The sequence below is a fragment of the Macaca thibetana genome, chromosome 10 (genome assembly GCF_024542745.1).
Source record: "Macaca thibetana thibetana isolate TM-01 chromosome 10, ASM2454274v1, whole genome shotgun sequence".
NCBI classification, from domain to species: Eukaryota; Metazoa; Chordata; class Mammalia; order Primates; family Cercopithecidae; genus Macaca; species Macaca thibetana.
In genome coordinates, this window is record NC_065587.1 from 30,287,045 (window position 1) to 30,312,645 (window position 25,601).

Here is a 25,601-nt window from a genome sequence, read left to right on the forward strand (position 1 = left end):
CTGGGCAACAAGACCAAAACTCCGTCTCAAAAAAAGGGGGGGTGGGGCGCGGTGGATCATGCCTGTAATCAGAGCATTTTGGGAGACCAAGGCAGGCGGATCACGAGATCAAGAGATCGAGACCACCCTGGCAAACATGGTGAAACCCTGTCTCTACTAAAAATACAAAAAAATTAGCTGGGTGTGGTGGCATGTGCCTGTAGTCCTAGCTACTCGGGAGGCTGAGACAGGAGAATTGCTTGAACCCAGGATGCAAAGGTTGCAGTGAGCCAAGATCACGCCACTGCACTCCAGCCTGGCGACAGGCAGAGACTCCGTCTCAAACAAACAAACAAACAAAAAAAGCTATTTATTATTCTTTAGATGTTGATAAAATTTACCAGGGAGGCTATCTGGTCCAAGAGTTTTCTTTGTTGGGATGTTTTGGTTGATGATTCAGTCTCTTGACATGCTATAGACTTGCTGAGATTTTCTATTTCTTCTTGTGTTGGTTTAGATAATATGTGTGTTTCAAGGTTCATTTCTTCTACGTTATCTAATTCGTTGGCATACAACTTCATAGTATTCTTTCATAATCCTTTTTATCTCTTTAAAGATGGTAGCAATTTCTGGTTGATTTGTGTCTTCTCTCTTTTTTTATTTTTCTTTTCTTTTTTTGAGGCAGAGTCTCGCTCTGTTGCCCAGGCTGGAGTGCAATGGCGCGATCTTGACTCACTGCAACCTCTGCCTCCCAGATTCAAGCGATTCTCCTGCCACAGCCTCCCGAGTAGCTGGGATTAAAGACACGTGCCACCACACCCGGCTAATTTTTTTATTTCTAGTAGAGATGGGGTTTCACCATGTTGGCCAGGCTGGTCTTGAACTCCTGACCTCAGGTGATCCGCCCGCCTCGGCCTCCCAGATTGCTGGGATTACAGGCGTGAGCTGCCGCACCCAACGAGGGCCAACTTTTCATACACAAGGGTTCCGGTGCTTTCTTAAGGCCAACTGCAGGACTTGAGTGTACTCAGATTTGGGTATATGCAGGGATCCTGGAACCAATCCCCCAAGTATACCAAGGGAAGACTGTATACTGAAACTGAAGGGATGTGGCAGTCCTCAGGAGATGTATAGCTGTAAATGCCTACATTTAAAAAAAAAAAAGGATCTGAAATAAGTAACCTAACTAGACGTCTTAATGAGCTAGAAAACCCAAAGCTTGTAGAAGTAAGTAAATAATAACTAGAGCCTGGGCATGGTGGTTCACGCCTGTAGTCCCAGCACTTTGGGAGGCCAAGGCGGGAGGATCACCTGAGGTCAGGAGTTTGAGACCAGCCTGACCAACACGGTGAAACCCTGTCTCTACTAAAGGTGCAAAAATTAGCTGGGCGTGGTGGTGCACGCCTGTAATCCCAGCTACTCTGGAGGCTGAGGCAGGAGAATCGCTTGAACCTGGGAGGCAGAGGTTGCCATGAGTGGAGACTGCACCACCAGCCTGGGCGACAGAGTGAGACCCCACCTCAAGAATAATAATAATAGTAATAGTAACTAAAGTGCGGGTAAATGAAACAGGGGATAGAAAAACTAGAGAAAAACAATGAAACCTAAAGTTGGTTCTTTGGGGGAAAAAAGAGCTGAGATCTTGAAAAAAATAAATAAATGAAAAGAAAAGTTGACCCTCTGTATATGAAGGTTTTGTATCCCCTTCAATACTGCATTTTTGATCCATGTTTGAAAAATATCCGCACATGGGTGGACTTGTGCAGTTCAAACTTGTGTTGTTCAAGGGTCAACTGTATTGTATTTTCATTTTCATTCCTCTCAAGGTATTTTCTAATTTCCCTTGTGATTTCTTCATTGACCTGTTGCTTTTTTTTAAAGTTGGTTGTTAAAGTTCCACATATTTGTGAGTTTTTTTGGTGTTGCATGTTATTTATTTCTAGTTTCATGCCATTGTGGTTAGAAAATATGTTCTGAATGATTTCAATTTTTTTTTTCTTTTTTGACGGAGTCTCACTCTGTCGGCCAGGCTGGAGTGCAGTAGCACAATCTCAGCTCACTGCAACCTATACCTCTTGGGTTCAAGCGATTCTCCTGCCTCAGCCTCTCAAGTAGCTAGGACTGCAGGCGCATGCCACCAAGCCCAGCTAATTTTTGTATTTTTAGTAGAGATGGGGTTTCACCATATTGGCCAGGCTGGTCTCGAACTCCTGACCTTGTGATCTGCCTACCTTGGCCTCCCAAAGTGCTGGGATTACAGGCGTGAGCCACCGTGCCTGGCAGTTATTTTTTATTTATTGTTTTATCTATTTATTTGTTTTGAGACAGAGTCTAGCTCTGTCTCCCAGGTTGTAGTGCAGTGGCACAATCTTGGCTCACTGCAACCTCCACTTCCTGGGTTCAAGCGATTCTCTTGCCTCAGCCTCCTGATTAGCTGGGATTATTACAGGCGCATGCCACCACACCTGGCTAATTTTTGTATTTTTTTAGTAGAGACAGGGTTTTGCCATGTTGGCCAGGCTGGTCTTGAACTTCTGACCTCAAGTGATCCGCCTGCCTCAGCCTCCCAAAGTGCTGAGATTACAGGTGTAAGCCACCATGCCAGGCCTAGCATCTTTATTTTAGCACAAAGAACTACCATTGGCATTTCTTGTAGGGCAGGTCTACTGGTAATAAATTCGCTCAACTTTTGTTTATCTTGAAATATTTTAATTTCTCTCTCATTCCTTAAGAAAAATTCTGCTGGGGCCGAGTGCAGTGGCTCACGCCTGTAATCCCAGCACTTTGGGAGGCCGAGGTGGGCAGATTGTGAGGTCAAGAGATCCAGACCATCCTGGCTAACACGGTTAAACCCCATCTCTACCAAAAATACAAAAAATTAGCCGGGCCTGGTGGCGGGAGCCTATAGTCCCAGCTACTTGGGAGGCTGAGGCAGGAGAATGGTGGGAACCCAGGAAGTGGAGCTTGCAGTGAGCTGAGATGCTGAGATCGTGCCACTGCACTCCACCCTGGGCGACAGAGTGAGACTCCATCTCAAATAATAATAATAATAATAATTCTGCTGGAAATCGAATTCTTGGTTGACATTTTTTTTTTCAGGACTTTATGCCATTCCCTACCTTCTGGCCTCCATGCCTTCTAACAAGAGACTAGCTGTTCATTTTATTGAAGATCACTTGTACATGATGAGTTGCTTCTCTCTTGCTGCTTTCAAAATTCTCTCTTTGGCCTTCAGTTTCCACAATTTGAACATAATATTTCAGTGTGGATTTTTCTTGAGATAGCCTGCTTGAAAATCTTTGAGCTTCTTGGGTGTGTATCTTCATGTCTGTCATCAGATTTTGGAAGTTTTTAGCCATTATTTCCCCAAAGTATTTTTTCCGCCCCTTTTTCTCTCTCTCTCTTCTCCTCCTAGGATGCTTATAAAGCATATGTTTACCCACTTAATGATGTCCCACAGTTCCCTAAGCCTATTTAGTCTTTTTAATTCTTTTTTCTTTCTGTTCCTCTGATTATATAATTTCAAATGTCTTCACATTCACCGTTTCTTTCTTCTGCCTGCTCAAATCTGCTGTTAAATCTCTCCAGTGAGTTTTTCACTTCAGTTTTTACACTTTTCATTTCACAATTTCGTTTTGGTCACTTTTGCTAATTTCTATCTCTTTATTGATACTCTCATTTTGTTCAGACAACAGTTTTTTTTTTTACTTTGGTTCTTTTCCATATCCTCCTTTAGCTCACTGAACATACTAAAGACAGTTGGTTTAATGTATTTCACTAATAATTTTGATGTCTGGGCTTTCTCAGGGATGGTTTCCATCAAATTATTTTTTCCTTTCAATGGGCCATACTTTCATGTTTCTTTGTATATTCTGTAGGGTTTTTAAAAATTTTTTCTCTTTTTTTTTTTTTCTTTTTGAGATGGAGTCTCTCTCTGTTGCCAGGCTGGAGTGCAGTGGCATGATCTCGGCTCACTGCAACCTCCGCCTCCTGGGTTCAAGCAATTATCCTGCCTCAGCCTCCTGAGTAGCTGGGACTACAGGTGCACACCACCATGCCCAACTAATTTTTGTATTTTGAGTAGAGACAGGGTTTCGCCATGTTGGCCAGGATGGTCTCGATCTCTTGACCTTGTGATCTGCCTACAACAGCCTCCCAAAGTGCTGGGATTACAGGCGTGAGTCACCATGCCCAGCCTATTTTTTGAATTTTTTTAGAGACAGGGTCTCACTCTGTTGCCCAGGCTGGTCTCAAACTCCTGGCCTCAGGCAATCTTCTCACCTCTGCTTCCCAAAGTGCTGAGATTGCAGGTGTTAGCCATCATGCTCCTGGCCTGTTACTGTATTATTTCCTTTCTGGTTGAAACCTTTTTTTTTTTTTGAGAGACAGAGTCTCACTCTGTTGCCCAAGATGGAGTGCAACGGCCCAATCTCGACTCACTGCAACCTCCGCCTCCTAGGCTCAAGCGATTCTCCTGCCTCAGCCTCCCAAGTAGCTGTGATTACAGGCACCTGCCACCATGCCCGGCTAATTTTTGTATTTTTAGTAGAGACAGGGTTTCACCATATTGGCCAGGCTAGTCTTGAACTGCTGACCTCAAGTGATCCACCTGCCTCCGCCTCCCAAAGTGCTGGGATTATAGGGATCAGCCACCATGCCTGGCTTCCCAACTGAAACCTTTTTTTTTTTTTTTAAATGGAGTCTCACTCTCATCACCCAGGCTGGAGTGCAATGACATGATTTCAGCTCACTGCAACCTCTGCCTCCCAGGTTCAAGTGATTCTCCTTGCTCAGCCTCCCAAGTAGCTGGAATTACAGGGATGCACCACCACGCCCAGCTAATTTTTGTATTTTTAGTAGAGACAGGGTTTCACCATGTTGGCCAGGCTGGTCTTAAACTCCTGACTTCAGCTGATCCGCCCTCCTCAGCCTCCCAAAGTGCTGGGATTACAGGTGTAAGCCACCGTGTCCAGCCATCTGACTGAAATCTTAGTCAGTAGAATGTCTGCTAACGTTCCAATAAAGCACTTAGTAGGATGTTCGTTAATTTTAAACTTTGTATGACTATTCATTTGTTAAACTGTGCTGTGATCAGAGGATTTGACCTCAACAATTTTTGCTTATTTGGATTTATTAAAAAATTTTGTGGCCGGGCGCGGTGGCTCAAGCCTGTAATCCCAGCACTTTGGGAGGCCGAGACGGGCGGATCACGAGGTCAGGAGATCGAGACCATCCTGGCTAACACGGTGAAACCCCGTCTCTACTAAAAAATACAAAAAACTAGGCGGGCGAGGTGGCGGGCGCCTATAGTCCCAGCTACTCGGGAGTCTGAGGCAGGAGAATGGCATGAACCCGGGAGGTGGAGCTTGCAGTGAGCTGAGATCCGGCCACTGCACTCCAGCCTGGGTGACAGAGTGAGACTCCGCCTCAAAAAAAAAAAAAAGAAAAAATTTTGTGGGCCGGGCATGGTGGCTCATGCCTGTAATCCCAGCACTTTGGGAGGCCAAAGTGGGCAGATCACCTGAGGGCTGGAGTTCGAGACCAGCCTGGCCAACATGGTGAAACCTGATCTCTACTAAAAATACAAAAATTAGCCAGGCGTGGCAGCGGGCACCTGTGTTCACAGCTACTTGGGAGGCTGAGGCAGGAGAATTGCTTGAACCAGGGAGGTAGAGGTTGCAGTGAGCTGAGACCATGCCACTACACTCCAGCCTGGGTGAGAGAGTGAAATTCCATCTCAAAAAAAAAAAAAAAAAAAAAATTTTGTGGTCCAATAAGAGATAAATTGTTGTAAACGTTCCAGAGATACCGGGAGTGGTGGTGATGTATTTTATGTAGGTGGAGGACACAGCATAAGTTTTTATACCTTACTAGTTCTGCTGTTTAACTCATCTTTATTTTTGTTTATATGTCACAGTCTAATAATGGTATATCATAATATTTTATTATAATTATAGTTCACTGCAGCCTCGAACTCCTGAGCTCAAGCCATCCTTCCATGTCAGTCTCCCAAGTAGATAGGACTGCAGATGCATGCCACCACATGTGGCTAATTTTTAAAACTTTTTCTTTTTTAGAGGGGGGCTTCGCTAGATTGCCCAGGATGATCTGTAACTCCTGGCCTCAAGAAATCCTCCTGCTTTGGCCTCCCAAAGCATTGGCATTACACGTGTGAGCCTCTGAGCCCAGCCTATAACTGTGTTTCTATTAGTTGTGTTCCTATAGACTTTTTTTTTCTTTTTTAAGAGACAAGATCTTGCTATGTTGCCCAGGCTGGAATGCAGTGCGTATTCACAAGCATGATCATATGGCACTACAGCTTCAAACTTCTAGTCTTGATAGTCTTAAGTGATCCTCCAGCCTCTGTCTCCTGAGTAGCTGGGACGATAGGTATGTGCCACCACACCCAGCTCTGCTTCTTGTTTTGTGTGTTGTTATGTTATTTGGTGCCTTTAGTTTCACAATGTCTTTTTTTTTTTTTTTTTTTTGAGATAGGATTTTGCTCTGTTGGCCAGGCTGGAGTGCAATGATGTGATCATAGCTTACTGCAGCCTCTAACTCCTGAGCTTAAGGGATTCTCCTGCCTCAGCCTCCTGTGTAGCTGGTACTACAAGTATGTGTCACCACATTCAGTTAATTGTTTTATTTTTATTTTTGCTTGTTTTGTTTTGTTTTGTTTTTTGAGACAGTCTCGCTCTGTCACCCAGGCTGGAGTGCAGTGGCTCGGTCTTGGCTCACTGCACGCTCTGCCTTCCGGGTTCACGCCATTCTCCTGCCTCAGCTCCCGAGTAGCTGGGACTACAGGCACCCGCCACCATGCCCGGCTAATTTTTTGTATTTTTTAGTAGGGACGGGGTTTCACCGTGTTAGCCAGGATGGTCTTGATCTCCTGACCTCGTGATCCCCCCGCCTTGGCCTCCCAAAGTGCTGGGATTACAGGCATGAGCCACTGCGCCCGGCCTTATTTTTATTTTTATAGAGACAGAGTCTTGCTACGTTGACCTGGCTGGTCTTGAACTCCTGGCCTCAAGTAATCCTCCCACCTCAGCCTCTCAAAGCACTGGGATTATAGGTGTGAGCCACCATGCCCAGTAACAAAGCCTTTTTATATTTTATATATTATTAATATATATATAGTATTATATAATATATGTATATATACATATACATACTATATACATACACACACACATATAAATAGGCATATCTTTTTAAACAACAGTATACATTCAGTTTGCTTTTTGATGTGATCTGAGGTTTTAATATTTTATTTTATTTTATTTTATTTATTTATTTATTTATTTTGAGACAGAGTCTCGCTCTGTCGCCCAGGCTGGAGTGCAGTGGCCGGATCTCAGCTCACTGCAAGCTCCGCCTCCCGGGTTTATGCCATTCTCCTGCCTCAGCCTCCCGAGTAGCTGGGACTGCAGGCGCCCGCCACCTCGCCCGGCTAGTTTTTTGTATTTTTTAGTAGAGACGGGGTTTCACGGGGTTAGCCAGGATGGTCTCGATCTCCTGACCTCGTGATCCGCCCGTCTCGGCCTCCCAAAGTGCTGGGATTACAGGCTTGAGCCACCGCGCCCGGCCAATATTTTAAATAGTAATTTTAGAAATTTACATTTTTACTTGTTTACATCTGGCTTATTATACCTAATTCAACCTTTGCTCATCTAATTTTCTAATTTTCTGGTGTTTTGATATTCTTGTCTATAATTCCTTGCCATTTCTTTTTTAATTTACAAATGTGAGCAAAGTATCTAGTATACTTCCTAAGACTCTTGATTTTTGCTCTATGAATTATGTTGTTCCTTTCATCTCATGTAATGAATTATAAGGCTTTTTACACAGAAAAATTACATGAACTTATATATTTTTTAAAATAACTTTTATCCTCATGTTACATAAAACAAAGACATAGTCTCCGGCTTTTCTACCCTCTTTCTTCTCCCCTGGTTTTCAGTGCATAATCTGAGGTTTAAAACCCTATCTTCGTTCTCAACTTTTTCTTTTGCATTTTGTTACCATAGCAACAACAATTATTTCAACTTATCAGTATCAGTCTCTACTGAGTGGTGTTTTTATTCAGTTATCTCTCTATCTTTAGCTAGTTTCAAGGCTCATTGCCAGTTCTTTTCTCTCATTTCATCATTCATGAGTTTCTGATTCATGTCTCAGTGATTTATTGCACAGTTCTGAGCAGTTTCTGCAGAAAAATGAGTTAATTCGGTAGTGCATTAGTCAGAACTCTTATGGTTTTAAGTAACAGAAACCTAAAGTTCAGGCTTAGCTATATCCAGCCTCAAACTGTGGCATGAATTAATTGTCTTCACCTCTGTCTTCCTCTCGGAGTGTGTTTCTTGCATCATGGCATGTCTGGCCACAGACTCACATTCACTGTCCACCACCCCAGCAGAAAGGGAACACCTTTTTCCTAATAGTTTCTGCAAAAGTCTGAGCTGAATATCATTGGCTTGAATCAGGTCACATGTCCATCCTTTGAGCCAATGTCTATAATTCTGATTACGGAGCCCTGGGTCATATGGTTCTCTTGAACTTGGGGATGAGGCCAGCCCTTCAAACCACATTGAGTGCAGAAGGGACAGGTCACCAAATAAAAACTGGGTTGGCTGGGCATGGTGGCTCATGCCTGTAATCCCAGCATTTTGGGAGGCCAAGGTGGGCGGATCAGCTGAGGTCAGAAGTTCGAGACCAGCCTGGCCAATGTGGCGAAATCCCATCTCTACAAAAAAAATACAAAAATTAGCTGGGCATGGTGGCGAGTACCTGTAATCCCATCTACTCTGGAGGCTGAGGCTGAAGAATCACTTGAACCTGGGAGGCAGAGGTTGCAGTGAGCCAAGATCGCGCCATTGCATTCCAGCCTGGATGACAACAGCAAGACTCAGTTTCCGGAAAAAAAAAAAAAAAAAACTAGGTTGATGCTACCAGAAGGAGGAGTCAATGCTGGGTAGATGTCCATTATTTTCTGAGATTCTGCAGCTCTGTGAGTTATTGCCACCGTATTGAGTCAGTAAGAAAGACACTCAGGTAGTCGGCCTTATGTTTAGATGGTAGCTTAGTTATCGTCTTACCATGTTCCAGAGGCTGTTTCTCCACCATGTTTCCAGAAACTTGTTGTCAGTGGGGCTACATGACTGTTCCCTCTGGGCCTGGCTCATGCTAACCTGACTCAGCAGAGACCGATGAAACTAAACCCCATCTTAGAATGAACAGTCATTGCCATAGGACCCAAATGGGGCTGTCCTCTGGTCAGGGAACCTTCCCTATCAGAAAACCACAAGTGAACCCAAACTCTAATCATAAGGTTGCTTAGTGCCCATGGAACTAGGCAAGAGGTGCTCTCTGGAGAAAATTAGCAGTCAGATGCATCATCCCATGATAGCGTGGTGGTTTTAAATGTCCACCAATGCTGGAATAGTGGAGAGACAACATGTTAGAGGGAGAGAGATGGATACATGCTAAAACCGAAAGACACCAGAGAACTGAGGGTAGATTAGCATGGCTGGTGCGTGGAAAGCAAGGGTCAGGGAGGGAAGAGATTAGGGTGGAGAGGTGGCCAGCAAAGCTCTCACTCTGAGTGTGATGGGGAGCCACTTAAGAAGGAGAGGGACAGGCTGAGTGCAGTGGCTCACGCCTGTAATCCCAGTACTTTCGGAGGCCGAGGCGGGTGGATTGCCTGAGCTCAGGAGTGTGAGACCAGCCTGGACAACACGGTGAAACCCTGTCTCTACTAAAATACAAAAATTAGCTAAGCGTGTCGGCGTGCGCCTGAAGTCCCAGCTACTTGGGAGGTTGAGGCAGGAGAATTGCTTAAACCTGGGAGGCAGAGGTTGCAGTGGGACAAGATTGTGCCACTGCACTCCAGCCTGGGCAACAGAGCAAGGCTCCATCTCGAAAAATAAAAAATAAAAAAATAAGGGGAGGGACAGCCAGGCATGGTGGCTTATGCCTGTAATCCTAGAACTTTGGGAGGCCAAAATGGGAGGATCATTTGTGGCTAGGAGTTTGAAGCCAGCCTGGGTAACACAGTGAGACCTTGTGTCTACAAAAAAATTTAAAAATTAGCCAGGCACGGTGGCACGTGCCTGTAGTCCTGGCTACTTGGGAGGCTATGGTAGCAGGATGGCTTGAGCCCAGGAGTTCAAGGCTGCAGTGAGCTATGATTACACCACTGCACTACAGCCTGGACAACAGAGCAAAACCCTATCTCCTAAAAAATTAAAAAAAAAAAAAAAAGAAGAAGAAGAGGAGGAGGAGGAGAGACAGTCAGATTTGTTGTGGAAAGATTTATCTGGGTTTAAGAGAAAGAAACAATTGGACCGGGGCACACTGAAAGCAAAAAACTTAATTAAGGATGTTGTGGTAGTCTTGGTTAGAGAGTTGACACAACACATGAACTAGCAGAGTGGCACTGGGGATGAAGTGGTGACATTTAAAAGTGATTCTCAGCCCAGCATGGTGGCTCATGCCGGTAATCCCAGTACTTTGGGAGGCCGAGGTGGGCAGATCACCTCAGGTCAGGAGTACAAGATCAGCCTGGCCAACATGGCAAAACCCTGTCTCTACCAAAAATACAAAAATTAGCTGGGTGTGGTGGCGAGCACCTGTAATCCCAACTACTCAGGAGGCTGAGGCAGGAGGATTGCTTGAACCGGGGAGGCAAAGGTTGTAGTGAGTTGAGATTGTGCCACTGCACTCCAGCTTGGGTGACACAGCGGAACTTCATCTCAAAAAAAAAAAGTAAAATAAATAAAAACAGTGCTTCTCAAAGTTTAAAGTGCATGTCAATCACCTGGGTATCTTATTAAAATCCTGATTTTATTCAGGTTGGGTCTGAGATGCTGCATTTCTAACGAACTTGTGAATAATGCTGATGCTGCTGGTCTGAAGACCACTTTTATTGTTTTTTGAGACATACTTTTTAAATTTTTATTTTTATTTTGAGGCGGAGTCTCGCTCTGTCGCCCAGGCTGGAATGCAGTGGTGCAATCTCGGCTCACTGCAAGCTCCGCCTCCCGAGTTCATGCCATTCTCCTGCCTCAGCCTCCCGAGTAGCAGGGACTACAGGTGCCCGCCACCACGCCCAGCTAATTTTTTTTTGTATTTTTAGTGGAGACGAGGTTTCACCATGTTAGCCAGGATGGTCTCGATCTCCTGACCTTGTGATCCGCCCTCCTCAGCCTCCCAAAGTGCTGGGATTACAGGCGTGAGCCACTGCGCCCGGCCGAGACATACTTTTTTTGATGTCTGTCGATGTCTTGCTCTTTCGACAAGGCTGGAATGCAGTGGTGCAATCATAGTTCATTGCAGACTCGACCTCCCAGCTAAGTTGATCCTCCCATCTCGGCCTCCTGAGTAGCTGGGACCATGGGTGAGTGCCACTACACCTGGCTAGTTTTTTGTTTGTTTTTTGAGATGGAGTTTTGTTCTGTCGCCTAAGCTGGAGTGTAGTGGCACAATGTTGGCTCATTGCAACCTCCGCCTCTCCTGGGTTCAATCTATTCTTGTGCCTCAGCCTCCTAAGTAGCTGGGATTACAGGGGTCTGCCACCATGCCTGGCAAATTTTCGTATTTGTTTTTTGTGTTTTTTTTTTTGAGAAGGAGTCTCGCTCTGTCGCCTAGGCTGGAGTGCAGTGGCACTATCTCGGCTCACTGCAAGCTCCGCCTCCCTGGTTCACGCCATTCTCCTGCCTCAGCCTCCCCAGTAGCTGGGACTACAGGTGCCCACCACCATGCCTGGCTAATTTTTTGTATTTTTAGTAGAGACGATGTTTCATCTTGTTAGCCAGGATAGTCTCGATCTCCTGACCTTGTGATCCGCCTGTCTCGGCCTCCTGGAGTGTTGGGATTACAGGTGTATTTGTATTTTTTTTTTTTTTTTTTTTGAGACAGAGTTTCGTCCTTGTCACCCAGCCTGGAGTGCAATGGCACGATCTTGGCTCACTGCAAACTCCGCCTCTCGGGTTCAAGCGATTTACCTGCCTCAGCCTCCTGAGTAGCTGGAATTACAGGTGCCCACCACCACACTCAGCTAATTTTTGTATTTTTAGTACAGGCAGGGTTTCACCATGTTGGTCAGGCTGGTCTCAAACTCCTGACCTCAAGCGAGCCACCTCACCTCAGCCTCCCAAAGTGCCGGAATTATAGATGTGAGCCACCATGCCCGGCCACAGCTGGCTAGTTGTAAAATTTTATGTAGAGATGAGGTCTCCCTATGTTGCCCAGTCTCAAACACCTGAGCTTAAACAATCCTTCTGCCTCAGCCTCCCAAAGTGCTGGGATTACACACATGAGCTACCACACCTGGCCTGGAGACCACACTTTAGGTAGCAAAAATTTCTTAACTATTAAAGAAACAGAATTTATAGTTCATAATTGATTGGATGGGGTATGGGGTAAGGCTTGAGGTAAAATGTGTTGTTAAAGATTATAGTGAAATCTCCAGCTTAAGTGTCTGGGTGAAGGTGATGCTATCCCCAGATACAAGATAAAGAACAGGTTTAGGTGAGGTAGATAACAGATAACATTTAGTGGGTACATAACATAATATGTGTCAGGCTCTTCACATATGTTGTTTTATGTACTCTGTCCAACAGACTTATGTGAGGTAGGCACTACTGTGATCCCATTTTAAGTCTGAGGAAAATGAGGACAAGGTCACACAGCTAGTAAGTAGAGCAGCCAAGATTCAGTCTCAGCACAGAACTCATGCAGTTAACCAATGGCAGTTTAAATTTGTGGTGCTGAAACACCTGTAGGATGTCATATGGAGCCGTCCTGTGTGCAGGTGGACATGCTGACCTGGAATTCAGGAGAGATCTTCTGAGCAATAAAGATCTGAGAGGTGCGGGACACGGTGGCTCATACCTGTATTCTTAGCACTTTGGGAGGCCGAGGCGGGCAGATCACGAGGTGAGGAGTTTGAGACCAGCCTGGCCAATATGGTGAAACCCTGCCTCTACTAAAACTACAAAAAAAAAAAATTAGCCAGGCGTGGTGGTGCATGCCTGTAATCCCAGTTACCCGGGAGGCTGAGGCACAAAAATTGCTTGAACCTGGGAGGTGGAGGTTGCAATGAGCTGAGATTGTGCCACGGCACTCCAGCCTGAAAAACAGAGTGAGATTCTGTCTCAAAAAGAGAAGAAAAAAAAAAAAAGGATCTGGGAGGAAGGAGGTGCATACCAATAGTCCCAGTTACTTGGGAGGCTGAAGTAGGAGAATTGTTTGAGGCCAGAAGTTCAAAACCAGCCTGGGCAACAAGTGAGACCCCGTCTCTCTCTCTCTTTTTTTATTTATTATTATTATTTTTTTTGAGATGGAGTCTCACTCTGTTACTCAGGCTGGAGTGCAGTGATGTAATCTCGGCTCACTGCAACCACCACCTCCTGGGTTCAAGAGATTCTCCTGCCTCAGCCTCCTGAGTAGCTGGGATTACAGGTATGAGCCACCACGCCCAACTAATTTTTCTGTATTTTTAGTAGAAACAGGGTTTCGTCATGTTGGCCAGGCTGGTCTCAAACTCCTGACCTCAGGTGATCCGCATACCTTGGCCTCCCAAAGTACTGAATCACAGGCGTGGGCCACTGCGCCCAGTCCCCGTCTGCTTTTATATATAATTTTTCAAAAAAAAAAAAAAAAAAGATCTAGGAGGAATTAAGGCACTGGAGTGAATGAAATCATCTATGAAGGATCAAAATCTACCCCTTCCAAGTGGTGTCAATCTTGTTCTATTCCTTTGTCTTTTAAATGTTGCAGAGGAGAAATCTGAAGAAAGACAGTTTTTAGCATTTTTTTTTTTTCCCCTGAGATGGAGTCTCGTTCTTATCACCATCTATGAATCTATGAAGGGTCAAAACCTACCCTTTCAAAGTGTTATCAATCTTGTTCCATTTTCCTTTGGCTTTTAAGTGTTGCAGAGGGGAAATCTGAATAAAGCCAGTTTTTAGCTTTTTTTTTTGAAATGGAGTCTCGTTCTTGTTACCCAGGCTGGAGTGCAATGGCGCAATCTCAGCTCACTGCAACCTGTGCCTCCCGGGTTCAAGTGATTCTCCTGCCTCAGCCTCCCAAGTAGCTAGGATTACAGGTGCCAGCCACCATGCCTGGCTAATTTTTGTATTTTTAGTAGAGACAGGGTTTTACCACGTTGGCCAGGCTGGTCTCAAACTCCTGACCTCAGGTGATCCACCCGCCTCAGCCTCCCAAAGTGCTGGGATTACAGGCGTGAGCCACCTCACCCAGCCATCTTTTTTTTTTCTCCCCCACCCGGAGACGGAGTCTCACTCCATTGTCCAGGTTGGAGTGCGGTGGCATGATCTCAGCTCACTACAACCTCCACCTCCTAGATTCAAGCAATTCTCCTGCCTCAGCCTCCCAAGTTGCTGGGATTACAGGTGCACACCACCACACCCAGCTACTTTTTGTATTTTTAGAAGAGACGGGGTTTCGTCATGTTGGTCAGGCTGGTCTAGAACTCCTGACCTCATGATCCGCCCACCCTGGCCTCCCAAAGTGCTGGGATTACAAGCGCGAGCCACGCCTGCTGGCCAGCTCTTTGATAAATAACATTTTTTCCCTAATTGGGTCTATTAGTGTTTGTTCTTTGTCCTTGAAACTTAACAGTTTTCCCAGATTATGTGTTGTTGTTGGTTTCTTATTAATTTTTCTCAATCTCAGTGAACCCACTCTATTTCCACCTCCACCTCAGATCTTTTTGCAACCTAAGGAAACTTTTCTCCAATTGTAATTTTGATTATTCACTCTAACCGATTTGCTCTGTCTTCCCGTGGGGATGCCTAGAGTTAGAATCCCTAGATGCTGTCCATCCCCATTATCTTCTCTTACAGAATTGCATCACTTTGTTCCATATTCTTGAAATTTTTCTCATGTTTATCTTCTATATTGCTGATGTACTCTTCCACATCGAGTCTACTTTTTTTTTTTTGAGATGGAGTCTTACTCTGTGGCCCAGGCTAGAGTTCAGTGGCGCAATCTCGGCTCACTGCAACCTCTGCCTCCCGGGTTCAAGCAATTCTACTGCCTCAGCTTCCCGAGTAGCTGGGACTACAGGCGCACTGGCACGCCTAGCTAATTTTTTGTATTTCAGTAGAGATAGGTTTACACCGTGTTGCCTACGTTGGTCCCCAACTCCTGAGCTCAGGCAATCTGCCCTCCTCGGCCTCCCAAAGTGTTGGGATTACAGGCGTGAACCACCGTGCCCGGCCGGTTATTGTGGTTTTAATTTCATGGTACTCCATTTATCTTGGCCTGTTTTTAAAAAAAATATGCAATGTCCTCTTCTGAGAATAAGAATTAGGTATTTTCTAAAATTGGGTCCTGCTTCATGGGCTAAAGATATTGTGAAGGAGTAAATTTTGGCTGCAGCAGTTTATTCCTTTTCTCATGTGTCACATCCTTTTTCCCCCACAGGATTTTTTGTTTGTTTGTTTCTCTGTTTTAGAGACAGGGTATTGCTCTGTTGTCCAGGCTAGCCTTGAATTCTTGGGTCCAAGTTGGGATTACAGGTGTGAGCCACCACACCAGCTTCCATCAGAGAGTTAAACAAACAAACAAAAAACTTTGTCTATTCTCCTTTGAGATTGACTAATTGATCTTTGTTGATGTCTAGAAGTCAAGAGTTGATGGTTTTAAACTTGGAAGTGAGGATATAGGGTCAGCCGCTCTTCCTTCTCCCTCCAAAGATGGCAGGGGAAATGGTTCAGAAGCAGTGGCTGGGTCATTGTCTCGTTGTCTTAGCTTTCCTTGGTATCCGCCTGCTTCAGGACTCTAATTTTTATTTTTTCAACCTCTGTTGTTTGTGACTGTTTCTGGGTCTGGTGTGTCTGTCTCTTTATCTCTAAATCTCGATGTTTTGGTTTTAGTGACTTCATCTTTGCATTTCTATTTCAGTACCTGCTGTCAATATTTCTGCCCATCTGTACCAATCTGGGTCTGTTTCCAAACGCAAATGTATCTTTCATGTGTTTCGACCCACTGACCCCTAATCCCTTACTCTCTGCTTTGTATTTCTTTTTTCTTTTCTTTCTTTTTTTTTTTTTTTTTTTTTTTTGGAGACGGAGTCTTGCTCTGTTGCCCAGCCTGGAGTGCAGTGGCGCGGCTCACCGTAACCTCCTCCTCCAGGGTTCAAGCGATTCTCCTGCCTCAGCCTCCCGTGTAGCTGGGATTACAGGCACCCACCACCACGCCAAGCTAATTTTTGTATTATTATTATTTTGTTTTCGAGACGGAGTCTTGCTCTGTCGCCCAGGCTGAAGTGCAGTGAGGCGATCTCGGCTCACTGCAACCTCCGCCTCCCGTGTTCAAGCCATCCTCCTGCCTCAGCCTCCCAAGTAACTGGGATAACAGGCGCCCGCCACCGCGCCCAGTTAAATTTTATATTTTTAGTAGAGACGGGGTTTTACCATGTTGGCCAGGCTGGTTTTGAACTCCTGATCTCGTGATCCGCCCGCCTCAGTTTCCCAAAGTGCTGGGATTACAGGCATGAGCCACCTCGCCCGGACTTAATTTTTGTATTTTCAGTAGAGACCTGGTTTCAAACTCCTGATCTCAAGTGATCCGCCCGCCTTGGCCTCCCAAAGTGACAGGCGTGAGACACCGCACCCTCCCTTCTGCTCTGTACTTCTTCATCGTACTTATCACAACTTGAGTATTACACGTATTTGTCTGTCTCCCCTCTCTAAAAAGTAACTCCCAGGAACATGGAGTGTGCTCAACAAACATCTGAACCAACCTGATTCGCGTATCCTCTCTGTCTCCTTTTAATCTCAACAATTGTGTTTCACACTTTCTCAGTATGCAAATATCTTTCTCGGTCTGGGGTCATGCCTTTCGGTTTCTGCCCCAGTGCCAAGGCCTCTTAAGTTCATCAGCGTGTGGACCACGGATTCGCAGAGGCCTGAGCTGTAGCGCGGCCGGGCTATGGCGCGTCGTCGGGCCTCAAGCACAGCCCCTTGTCCCTCGCTGGCTCTGTTCGGTACTTCCTCGGGTGCTCGCCCGGGCCCCTGCCATCTCTCACTTCAGCCCCGTGGGTTCTGCCCCACGTCTGTCTCCCTGCGTGTCTGAAGAGACAAGTCCCGCGCCAACGCCCCCGCGAACGCACGTGACCGCGCCCGGTGATGCCCCCTTAGTCAACGCCGCGCAGTGCCCCTCCCGGAGCCCGCCGCTTCCGCTGGGCCGCGCGGCCCCGCCCCCAGCCGCTAGGAACCAATCCGCATGCACGCTGCTTGGCCCCGCCCGGGCACCCTTCTCGGCGCGCGCCCCTCCCTCCGCCCGCCCGCCGGCCCGCCCGTCAGTCTGGCAGGCAGGCAGGCAGTCGGTCCGAGTTGTCGTGGGCTCTCCAGGTCTGCCACACGGCGTCTTCTTTCCTCCTCCCGGTCAGCGGCGGCGGCTGCACCGGCGGCGGCACAGTCCCTTCAGGAGGGGCGATAGAAGCTGAGCGGCGGCCGCCGAGCGTCGAGCTCAGCGCGGCGGAGGCGGCGGCGGCCCGGCAGCCAACATGGCGGCGGCGGCGGCGGCGGGCGCGGGCCCGGAGATGGTCCGCGGGCAGGTGTTCGACGTGGGACCGCGCTACACCAACCTCTCGTACATCGGCGAGGGTGCCTACGGCATGGTGTGGTGAGTGTCCGCGCCCGGCCACGCCCGGCCCCCCCGCCGCCCGGGGCCGCAGCGGACGCAGCCTCGGCCTCGCCGGCGCCTCGGCCTCGGGCGCCGCGGCGACCTCGAACCCGGACTTCACTGCGGTCCGCGCGCCAGGGCTCGGGCGGGGCCCTGGGCCGGTTGAGGTTTAGGTGTTGTTGCTCTCGCGCTTCCCGGGCCGGCGGTCGCTCGGGAAGGGGCGCAGCGTGGGGGGCGGGGGGCGGAGGCCGGGACTAGTGGACCCTCGGCCCCGGGCGCAGCGCCGCCTTTAAAGTCTGGACCCTCGGGAAGGCAACGGAAGCGCCTCCACCCCCCAATTTGCTAGTATCATGGCCTTCTTTTGGACTTTCGATTGTAAAACCGGGAATTCCATCAGATGCTTGTCGGTGTTGGCGGCGGTGGCTGCTGAGGTCCTGAAAGCGGTTCGCCTCCGTGTGTGTGCAGAACACCGAAATAATTTTTCTCTCCTCGCCTCTGTTTGCAGCCAACGGCTTTCATTAACTGTCCTCAGCGGTGCTAATGGTGGTCTCCGCGCAGGCTTTCTAAAATGGATTACTGACACCAGTGTTGGTGGAGTATTTCCGTCTTGAAGTTTGTACTTTCAAGTGGATTTTAATATCGTACTGCTAGCGTTTCAGGAAGGATAAACCAACATTACTCTCTTCATTTATTAAAGATCCATTTAGAGTTGGGCCTAATTTGACTTTTTTTTTTAGCCCCCAAGTGAGCTCTTTTACCAGCATAAATGCTCCCAGATGTTTTAGCCCAATTGCTATGGACTCCTGTTAATGATTTAGTGGTCATTGTGTATGCAGCCTTAATGGAGTTATTGCAGAATCACGTGTAGACTCCCTCATCTTGATTCAGGTCCCTTAGAAAAGTGAAATGATAGTGATGGTTTTTCTTTCTCTCTTTTTTTTGAGACGGGGTCTCGCTCTGTTGCCCAGGCTGAAGTGCAGTGGCGCGATCTCTGTTCACTTCAACCTCCGCCTCCTAGGTTCAAGCGATTCTCTTGCCTCAGCCTCCCTAGTAGCTGAGACTACAGGCGCGCGCCACCACGCCCGGCTAATTTTTGTATTTTTTAGTAGAGACAGGGTGTCACCATGTTGACCCGGATGGTCTCGATCTTTTGATCTAGTGATCCGCCCGTCTCGGCCTCCCAAAGTGCTGGGATTACAGGCGTGAGCCACCGCGCCCCGCTGACGGTATTGTTTTTATTAAAGCAAACTAGCGGTAGCATTTTGTGCTGGTGAGGACTTGTGGAAATAGATTTCCTTAAATCTGAATCTTGTGAATGTGTCTTTTGTGTTGACTGAAGGAAGTAAACTAATAATTTATTGAGCACTTCGTGGCAGGTACTGTGCTACATATATTATTTCATTTTATTTGAACAGCCACATTGAGGGAGGAAAAGATGGTGTTATTCCTTTTTTCAGGTGAGAAAGTGTTTCGAGGTGAAGCCAATTCCTGAGGTCATAGAACTAGAGTTATTAAGATTGTAGACTGAGATTCTACTAGACACACTGCAGCTCTTTTCAGCTGTCTTTAGGAAAACACACTGCGTTCCTTAGTGTAATTAATACTTGCAGAATTTTCTGTATCTTACTGTTACAAAGTAAATACAAGTCTGTTTCAGAAATGTATTCAAATTTCAATCATCATAATTTTAGAAATGCCATAGAAGGCATGTTTTACCAAGTATGGTAGCTAGATAGAAAGATTAGTTAAAATTCTTTTAAAAGAGACTTTAATTGAATCTTTAATGTTTTCACTTTCTTTAGGAGCAAAATGCTGAATACAACTGTGAAAATTAATATGAACTCACAGGCTTAGGAGCCAAGAGAGAATTTAAATTAGGTCGAGCCTAAAAGAAATAAGGCCCTGAAAAGTAATGAAGAGAAAGTATTGCCAGTAGCATTATTTCTCCACCATACATCTCATTGCTGTTGCACTCACTGGGAAGCGTGCCAGTGAACATGTCTCATTATGAGAGGCTCAGAATTTCCCATCACATCCTTTGGCCCTTTTAACAAGATTAGCTTATCTAAAATGTGGACTGAAAAAAGTCTTTTACGTTTAGGACATGTCAATTGAAAAGATACCCCCCATCTGATAAGATTTCTCCTGTCTGATAAGGTTTTTACTAGTCTGAAGTTGTTTAGATGTGGGAACCACTTCTGTCACTGCTGTAGGCTTATTTGACCATCTGACTCTCCATTTGAAATGCTAAGTCCTCTTTTTGTGATTTTCTTTTCCTAAGTGAAATACAAATATAATTGGAATTTGAATCCTAGATCCAGATTATAGCCTTTTATCAGGTTGATGACATACCCTGCTGTTAACCTTCTCCATTGCACGTTATTAGCATTTAATAAATGTTGGCTAGCAGTGCTGGGTTTATGGAGGGCTTGTTGAAATATTCACTAATATTTGAATAGTGATCTTTTAAAAAATGTTTCCAGAAGGATTTATGGATTTTTAGCCATTTTTTAGGTTTATCCCCCTCCATTTCCTTATCAATTCATTAGGAATTGTGACTATTTTGTTTAGAGCCCTTTCCTAATCATTATGTAGAGGATGTAAAGATGAAGAGTGGGGTTTGAGTTGGGCCTTTAAGAGTGGGTGTGATTTTGATGTGCAGATAATAGGAGCAAGTGACAGCTTGAGCTGTGGAATCTAATCCTGGAAATGTACTTAGGTGGCAAACTGTAGAGGACTCCAAAGGCAAAAGTAAGTTTTACTGTATATTTGTTCAGTGGAGGAAGCATCTTTTTATTTATTTATTTATTTTTTTATTTTTTTTTTTGAGATGGAGCCTTGCCCTGTTGCCCAGGCTGGGGTGCAGTGGCATGATCTCGGCTCTCTGTAACGTCTGCCTCCTAGGTTCAAGCGATTCTCCTGCTTCAGCCTCCTGAATAGCTGGAACTACAGGCGCGTGCCACCACGCTCAGCTAATTTTTTTGTATTTTTGTAGATACGGGGTTTTGCCATGTTGGCCAAGATGGTCTTGAACTCCTGACCTCAAGTGATTCCCCCTGACCTCAGCCTCCCAGAGTGCTGTGATTATAGGCGTGAGCCACCGCGCCCGGCCTTGTTTTGAAAGAGGCAGTCATACATGGTCAATTTTGAAATTTTTTGGGAAGACGAATCAACACTAGTGGGAATGAAGGAAGAAGAACTGGAGTGGGGAAATAAATTAGGAAAGCGTAACCACCTAGAGGTGCAGTAATAAAGTGGCAGCGAAAGGTGGCAGGTGGAGGTGAAGAGCTTTGTATTGACAGAAATAGTAACAGGGACCCTTGTGGGAAGAGTGGTAGAAAGAGTTTTTAATCATGGCAAGTATGGGTGGAATCAAACGATGATGAGACCTTAAAGGGTAAGAGACCAAGAGAGGTGGGATTTGGATTGGAGGAATTTCTGAGATAGAGCAAGGCTTGTGGGTTGATTGGCTCTGGGCGGTTGTTCATTCTGAGGCTTCTGGGTTGGGAGCCTGGGAGATGGCGGTGCCATTATCCAAGTAAAGGAATACTGTTAGGCAGAGTAGATTTGTCAGGGAGAAATAGTTCTGGTTTGAACGTGTTAAGTTTGTAATGCCTGTAGGCCATTCAGGCTATATCCAGAAGCCATCTTAAAATTTGTAAGAGGGGAGAAGGAACTGAAGATGAAAATTTGTGTAAATAGTAGTTAAAATCTTAAGTAGATGAGCACAGATTTTGTTGTTGTTGTTGTTGTTGTTGTTGTTGTTGTTGAGACGGAGTCTCGCTCTGTCTCCCAGGCTGGAGTGCAGTGGCGCGATCTCGGCTCACTGCAGGCTCCGCCTCCCAGGTTCACGCCATTCTCCTGCCTCAGCCTCCCAAGTAGCTGGGACTACAGGCGCCTGCCCCCAGGCCCAGCTAATTTTTTGCATTTTTAGTAGAGACGGGGTTTGACCGTGTTAGCCAGGATGGTCTCGATCTCCTGACCTCCTGATCCGCCCGTCTCGGCCTCCCAAAGTGCTGGGATTACAGGCGTGAGCCACCGCGCCCGGCAAGCACAGATTCTTATTTGGGTCATTGGTTAGGTGAGATTGCAATCATGTTTTCTATATTTATCTTTTTGGTAAAAAATACATAGCATTTGATAGATTTTTTCAAAAGAGTCCATTATCCAGAAACATTACGAACCACTGAAGTAGAACAGAAGGACCAACCAGGTAACTCTGGCAAAGGAAGAGGAGGCTGATGACTGGTCAGATGTATAAGAGAACAGTGTAGACAGGGAGGAAGGAGAGGAGAGATTGAAACACTCTTAGTATGCTTGGTCATCTTAGACTAATATAGCAAGTGTCTATTTTGGATAAATTGAGTTTGAAATACTGTTTCTGAATGCGACAAGAGAGCTCATGAGGTCATCTCCATAGAGATGTTAATTGAAGCCTTGAGAGTAGATAAAACATCTGAGAACTAAGCCAAAGGAGTGCCTGCCTTTACTGTGTCAATAAAGGGCAAGTTATGGAAGAGGACAGAGGAAATGTGGCCAGAGAGACCAAAGAACTGGGAGTGCACATTATGAAAGTAGCCAAGGGAGATGGTACTCATTAAGGGATTGGTATTGAATACTATAGAAGGGAAACAATGCAGCTGACAAGTCATATTTGTTGACTTTCGGCCCCCCTTTTTTTTTTTTTTTGAGACAGAGTCTTGTTCTGAGTCTTGTTCTTGTTCAGAGTCTCCCAGACTGGAATGCAGTGGCATAATCTTGGCTCACTGCAACCTCTGCGTCCTGGATTCAAGTGATTCTCTTGCCTCAGCCTCCCAAGTAGCTGGGATTACAGTTGTGTGCCACCACACCCGGCTAATTTATGTGTTTTTAGTAGAGACGGGGTATCGCCATGTTGGCCAGGCTGGTCTCAAACTCCTGACCTCAGGTGATCACCCTGCCTCAGCCTCCCAAAGTGCTGGGATTACAGTGTGAGCCACTGTGCCTGGCCTCTTTTTCTTTTTTTTAAAGCGATGATGTTCAACTTGGGAAAGCTGAATGAATAAAAGAAAAAAAGAGGGGATCGTTTCAACTAAAATTTCACTGTGATCACATTCCTGATGGCAGAATTTCTTGTCTTGTTAAGGTTATTGTGATTATAGCAGACTAGTAGAACTACCACTTATTCAGCACTCTGTTTTGTATTTTACATACATTAATACTAAGTCATATAACCATGCAGCAAAAGTGGTAACTTATGTTTGTTTTTTACCCCACAAGTGAAGAAACTTGAGGCACACAGAGGTTAGTTAACTTGCCCAGTGACACACAGCTAGGAAGTGATAGAGCAACCCCAGTTTGTCTGGTTCCTAAGTAATGCTCCACCAAAGATGAGAGTTGAGAAAATAGATTATTTCAGTAACAAGAAGTATCTGTTGTCTACTTTTGCTTGTATCACTTTTTAGCGTTTAAAACCTTTCAGGCCGGGCGCGGTGGCTCAAGCCTGTAATCCCAGCACTTTGGGAGGCCGAGACCATCCTGGCTAACATGGTGAAACCCCGTCTCTACTAAAAAGTACAAAAAACTAGCCGGGCGAGGTGGCGGGCGCCTGTAGTCCCAGCTACTCGGGAGGCTGAGGCAGGAGAATGGCGTAAACCCGGGAGGCGGAGCTTGCAGTGAGCTGAGATCTGGCCACTGCACTCCAGCCAGGGCCACAGAGCGAGACTCTGTCTCAAAAAAAAAATAAATAAATAAAAAATAAATAAAACCTTTCATGCAGAGTTATTTACTCAGAAAATGTTTATTGAACTCTTCATCCAAATAATGGGATGGAATTAGGGAATAATACAGAAAAGATACCAGTGCTGTCCAGGAGTTTGTGAAGTGCTGAGAGAAAAAGAAGGGCAGAGTGACTTGGGGCTGTCTTTCTATGGCTTCCCAGACTTCTGACCTAAGTGTTGATGTGTGAGTAGGAGTTTGCCTTGAGAAGTGCATTCTAGGCAAAGCGAAGTGTGCATGTAAAGAGCATGAACACAGTGCATCAGGTCAGGAAAGCCACAAATTTCTTGGGATGGCTGGAGTCTAGGGTGCCTTAGTAAGAAGGTGGGAGTTAACACAGCTGAGGGTAGGCAAGGCCAAATCCTGAAGGGCATTATTTGCTAAGGACTTTGGACTTGATCTTGTAGGTGACAGAGTCATTAAAGGATGTCCCTCTTTCTGCCAGTTCCACCCCCACTTTTTTTTTTTTTTTTTTTTTTGAGACGGAGTCTCGCTCTGTCGCCCAGGCTGGAGTACAGTGGCCGGATCTCAGCTCACTGCAAGCTCCGCCTCCCGGGTTCACGCCATTCTCCTGCCTCAGCCTCCCGAGTAGCTGGGACTACAGGCGCCCACCACCTCGCCCGGCTAGTTTTTTGTATTTTTTTAGTAGAGACGGGGTTTCACGGTGTTAGCCAGGATGGTCTCGATCTCCTGACCTCGTGATCCGCCCGTCTCGGCCTCCCAAAGTGCTGGGATTACAGGCTTGAGCCACCGCGCCCGGCTCCACCCCCACTTTGTCTCTTATGCTTTCTGCCCATTGTTCCTACTTTTTTTTTTTTTTTTTTTTTGAGATGGAGTTTTGCTTGGAGGCTCACTGCATCCTCGCCTCCTGGGTTCAAGCAATTCAGCCTCTCAGCCTCCTGAGTAGCTGGGATTACAGGCATGTGCTACCACGCCTGACTAATTTTTGTATTTTTAGTAGAGAGAGGATTTCCCCATGTCAGCCAGGCTGGTCTCAAACTTCTGACCTCAGGTGATCCACCCGCCTCAGCCTCCCAAAGTACTGGGATTACAGGCGTGAGCCATCGCACCTGGCTGCATTGTGCCTACTTTATCTTGTGGTATTCAGTGGGGGTGATTTTACCTCCCTGCTACAGAGGCATTTGGAAATGTATTGGTGGGGGGGCTTTTTGTTGTGTTGTCACATTGATTAGGGGGTGTTATTGGCCTTCAGTAGGCATGTCAGGGGCAGACATGCTAAATGATCTGGATTGCATGGTACACTCCCTCCACTGGAGAATCATCCTGCCAAGATGCCCATACTACATCACCCCGGCCCGCCCCAAGAAACATCAGGCCCTATTTAAGTCCTGCTTTTCTCTAAAGCTCGTCTCTGTGAACTTTGCCTTTGTTGCTTCTTGTTAATGCACTCTCTTCATGGATCTCTGCTGGGTGTTTGTACCAGCTGTTTGAAAGGCAGGAACAGCAATAACATGCCTATAAAAGCTCTAGACCTGGAGACAGAGATCTTGATTGAGATTCTTAGTTTTGCTTGCTCATTGTTTACTTGCCATTTAATCAAGAAGTCTCTTGTACACTTTTGGAGCTCAAAGATGCAAAGAGAACAGCTTATGTAAGTAACAGAAGAATCTAGTGTTTCTGAGCAGAGTTTAGAGTAAAAGGATAACTCAAAACAAAATTGATTTTTATATTAATAGTATCCTTAATGATGTATTCCTGGTAGTTAGCTATAACCATTACACCATTCCCATAATCTGATGTGTATAAATTCAAGTTGACTTTTCCCAAAAGCTATATGTAATTTATTCCTCACCTTGCTCACAATTTAAATACCTATTGATTGAAAAACACCTGATTCCCCAACAAACATCCAGAGCTCCTTGCCTCCAGCCTACTCCACCCACCCTCTTGCCTAATCCTGAGATGCTTTTTGCTCCCCTTTAACTTTGCTTTTTTTCTTTCACTTCTTGAGGCTCCCACACTGAGCTCATCCAGTAGCTGCACTGCCTCTGCTCCCTCTAGGAAAGGCCACCCACCTGAGCTTTGAAATGGCCCACACCATACCAGAAGGAGGAAGGGAGATTCCAGGAGGATTCAGACCCTACCCAGGCTTTCTGGAAACTGAGCAGAACCACAGGCGGAGAAAGCTATAGGCAGCTGAACAAAATTTATGTGTTTCTATTTCCCCAGCTATAAAATGAAAGGATTGGGCT

General features: G+C 46.0%; 1 protein-coding gene across 2 annotated transcripts in view; it reads left to right on the forward strand.

The window, feature by feature from the left end:
* Positions 1–17,298: 17,298 nt before the first annotated feature.
* The window catches only part of MAPK1 (mitogen-activated protein kinase 1), a 109,236-nt gene continuing 100,933 nt past the window's right edge, over positions 17,299–25,601 (forward strand). The window contains exon 1 of one of the 2 annotated variants that reach the window (XM_050746242.1): positions 17,299–17,631. In XM_050746242.1, coding sequence (XP_050602199.1) covers positions 17,513–17,631 — 119 coding nt within the window. In that variant the 5' untranslated portion in view covers positions 17,299–17,512. The remainder of the gene's footprint in view (positions 17,632–25,601) is intronic. The other variant, XM_050746241.1, reaches the window with a different exon arrangement.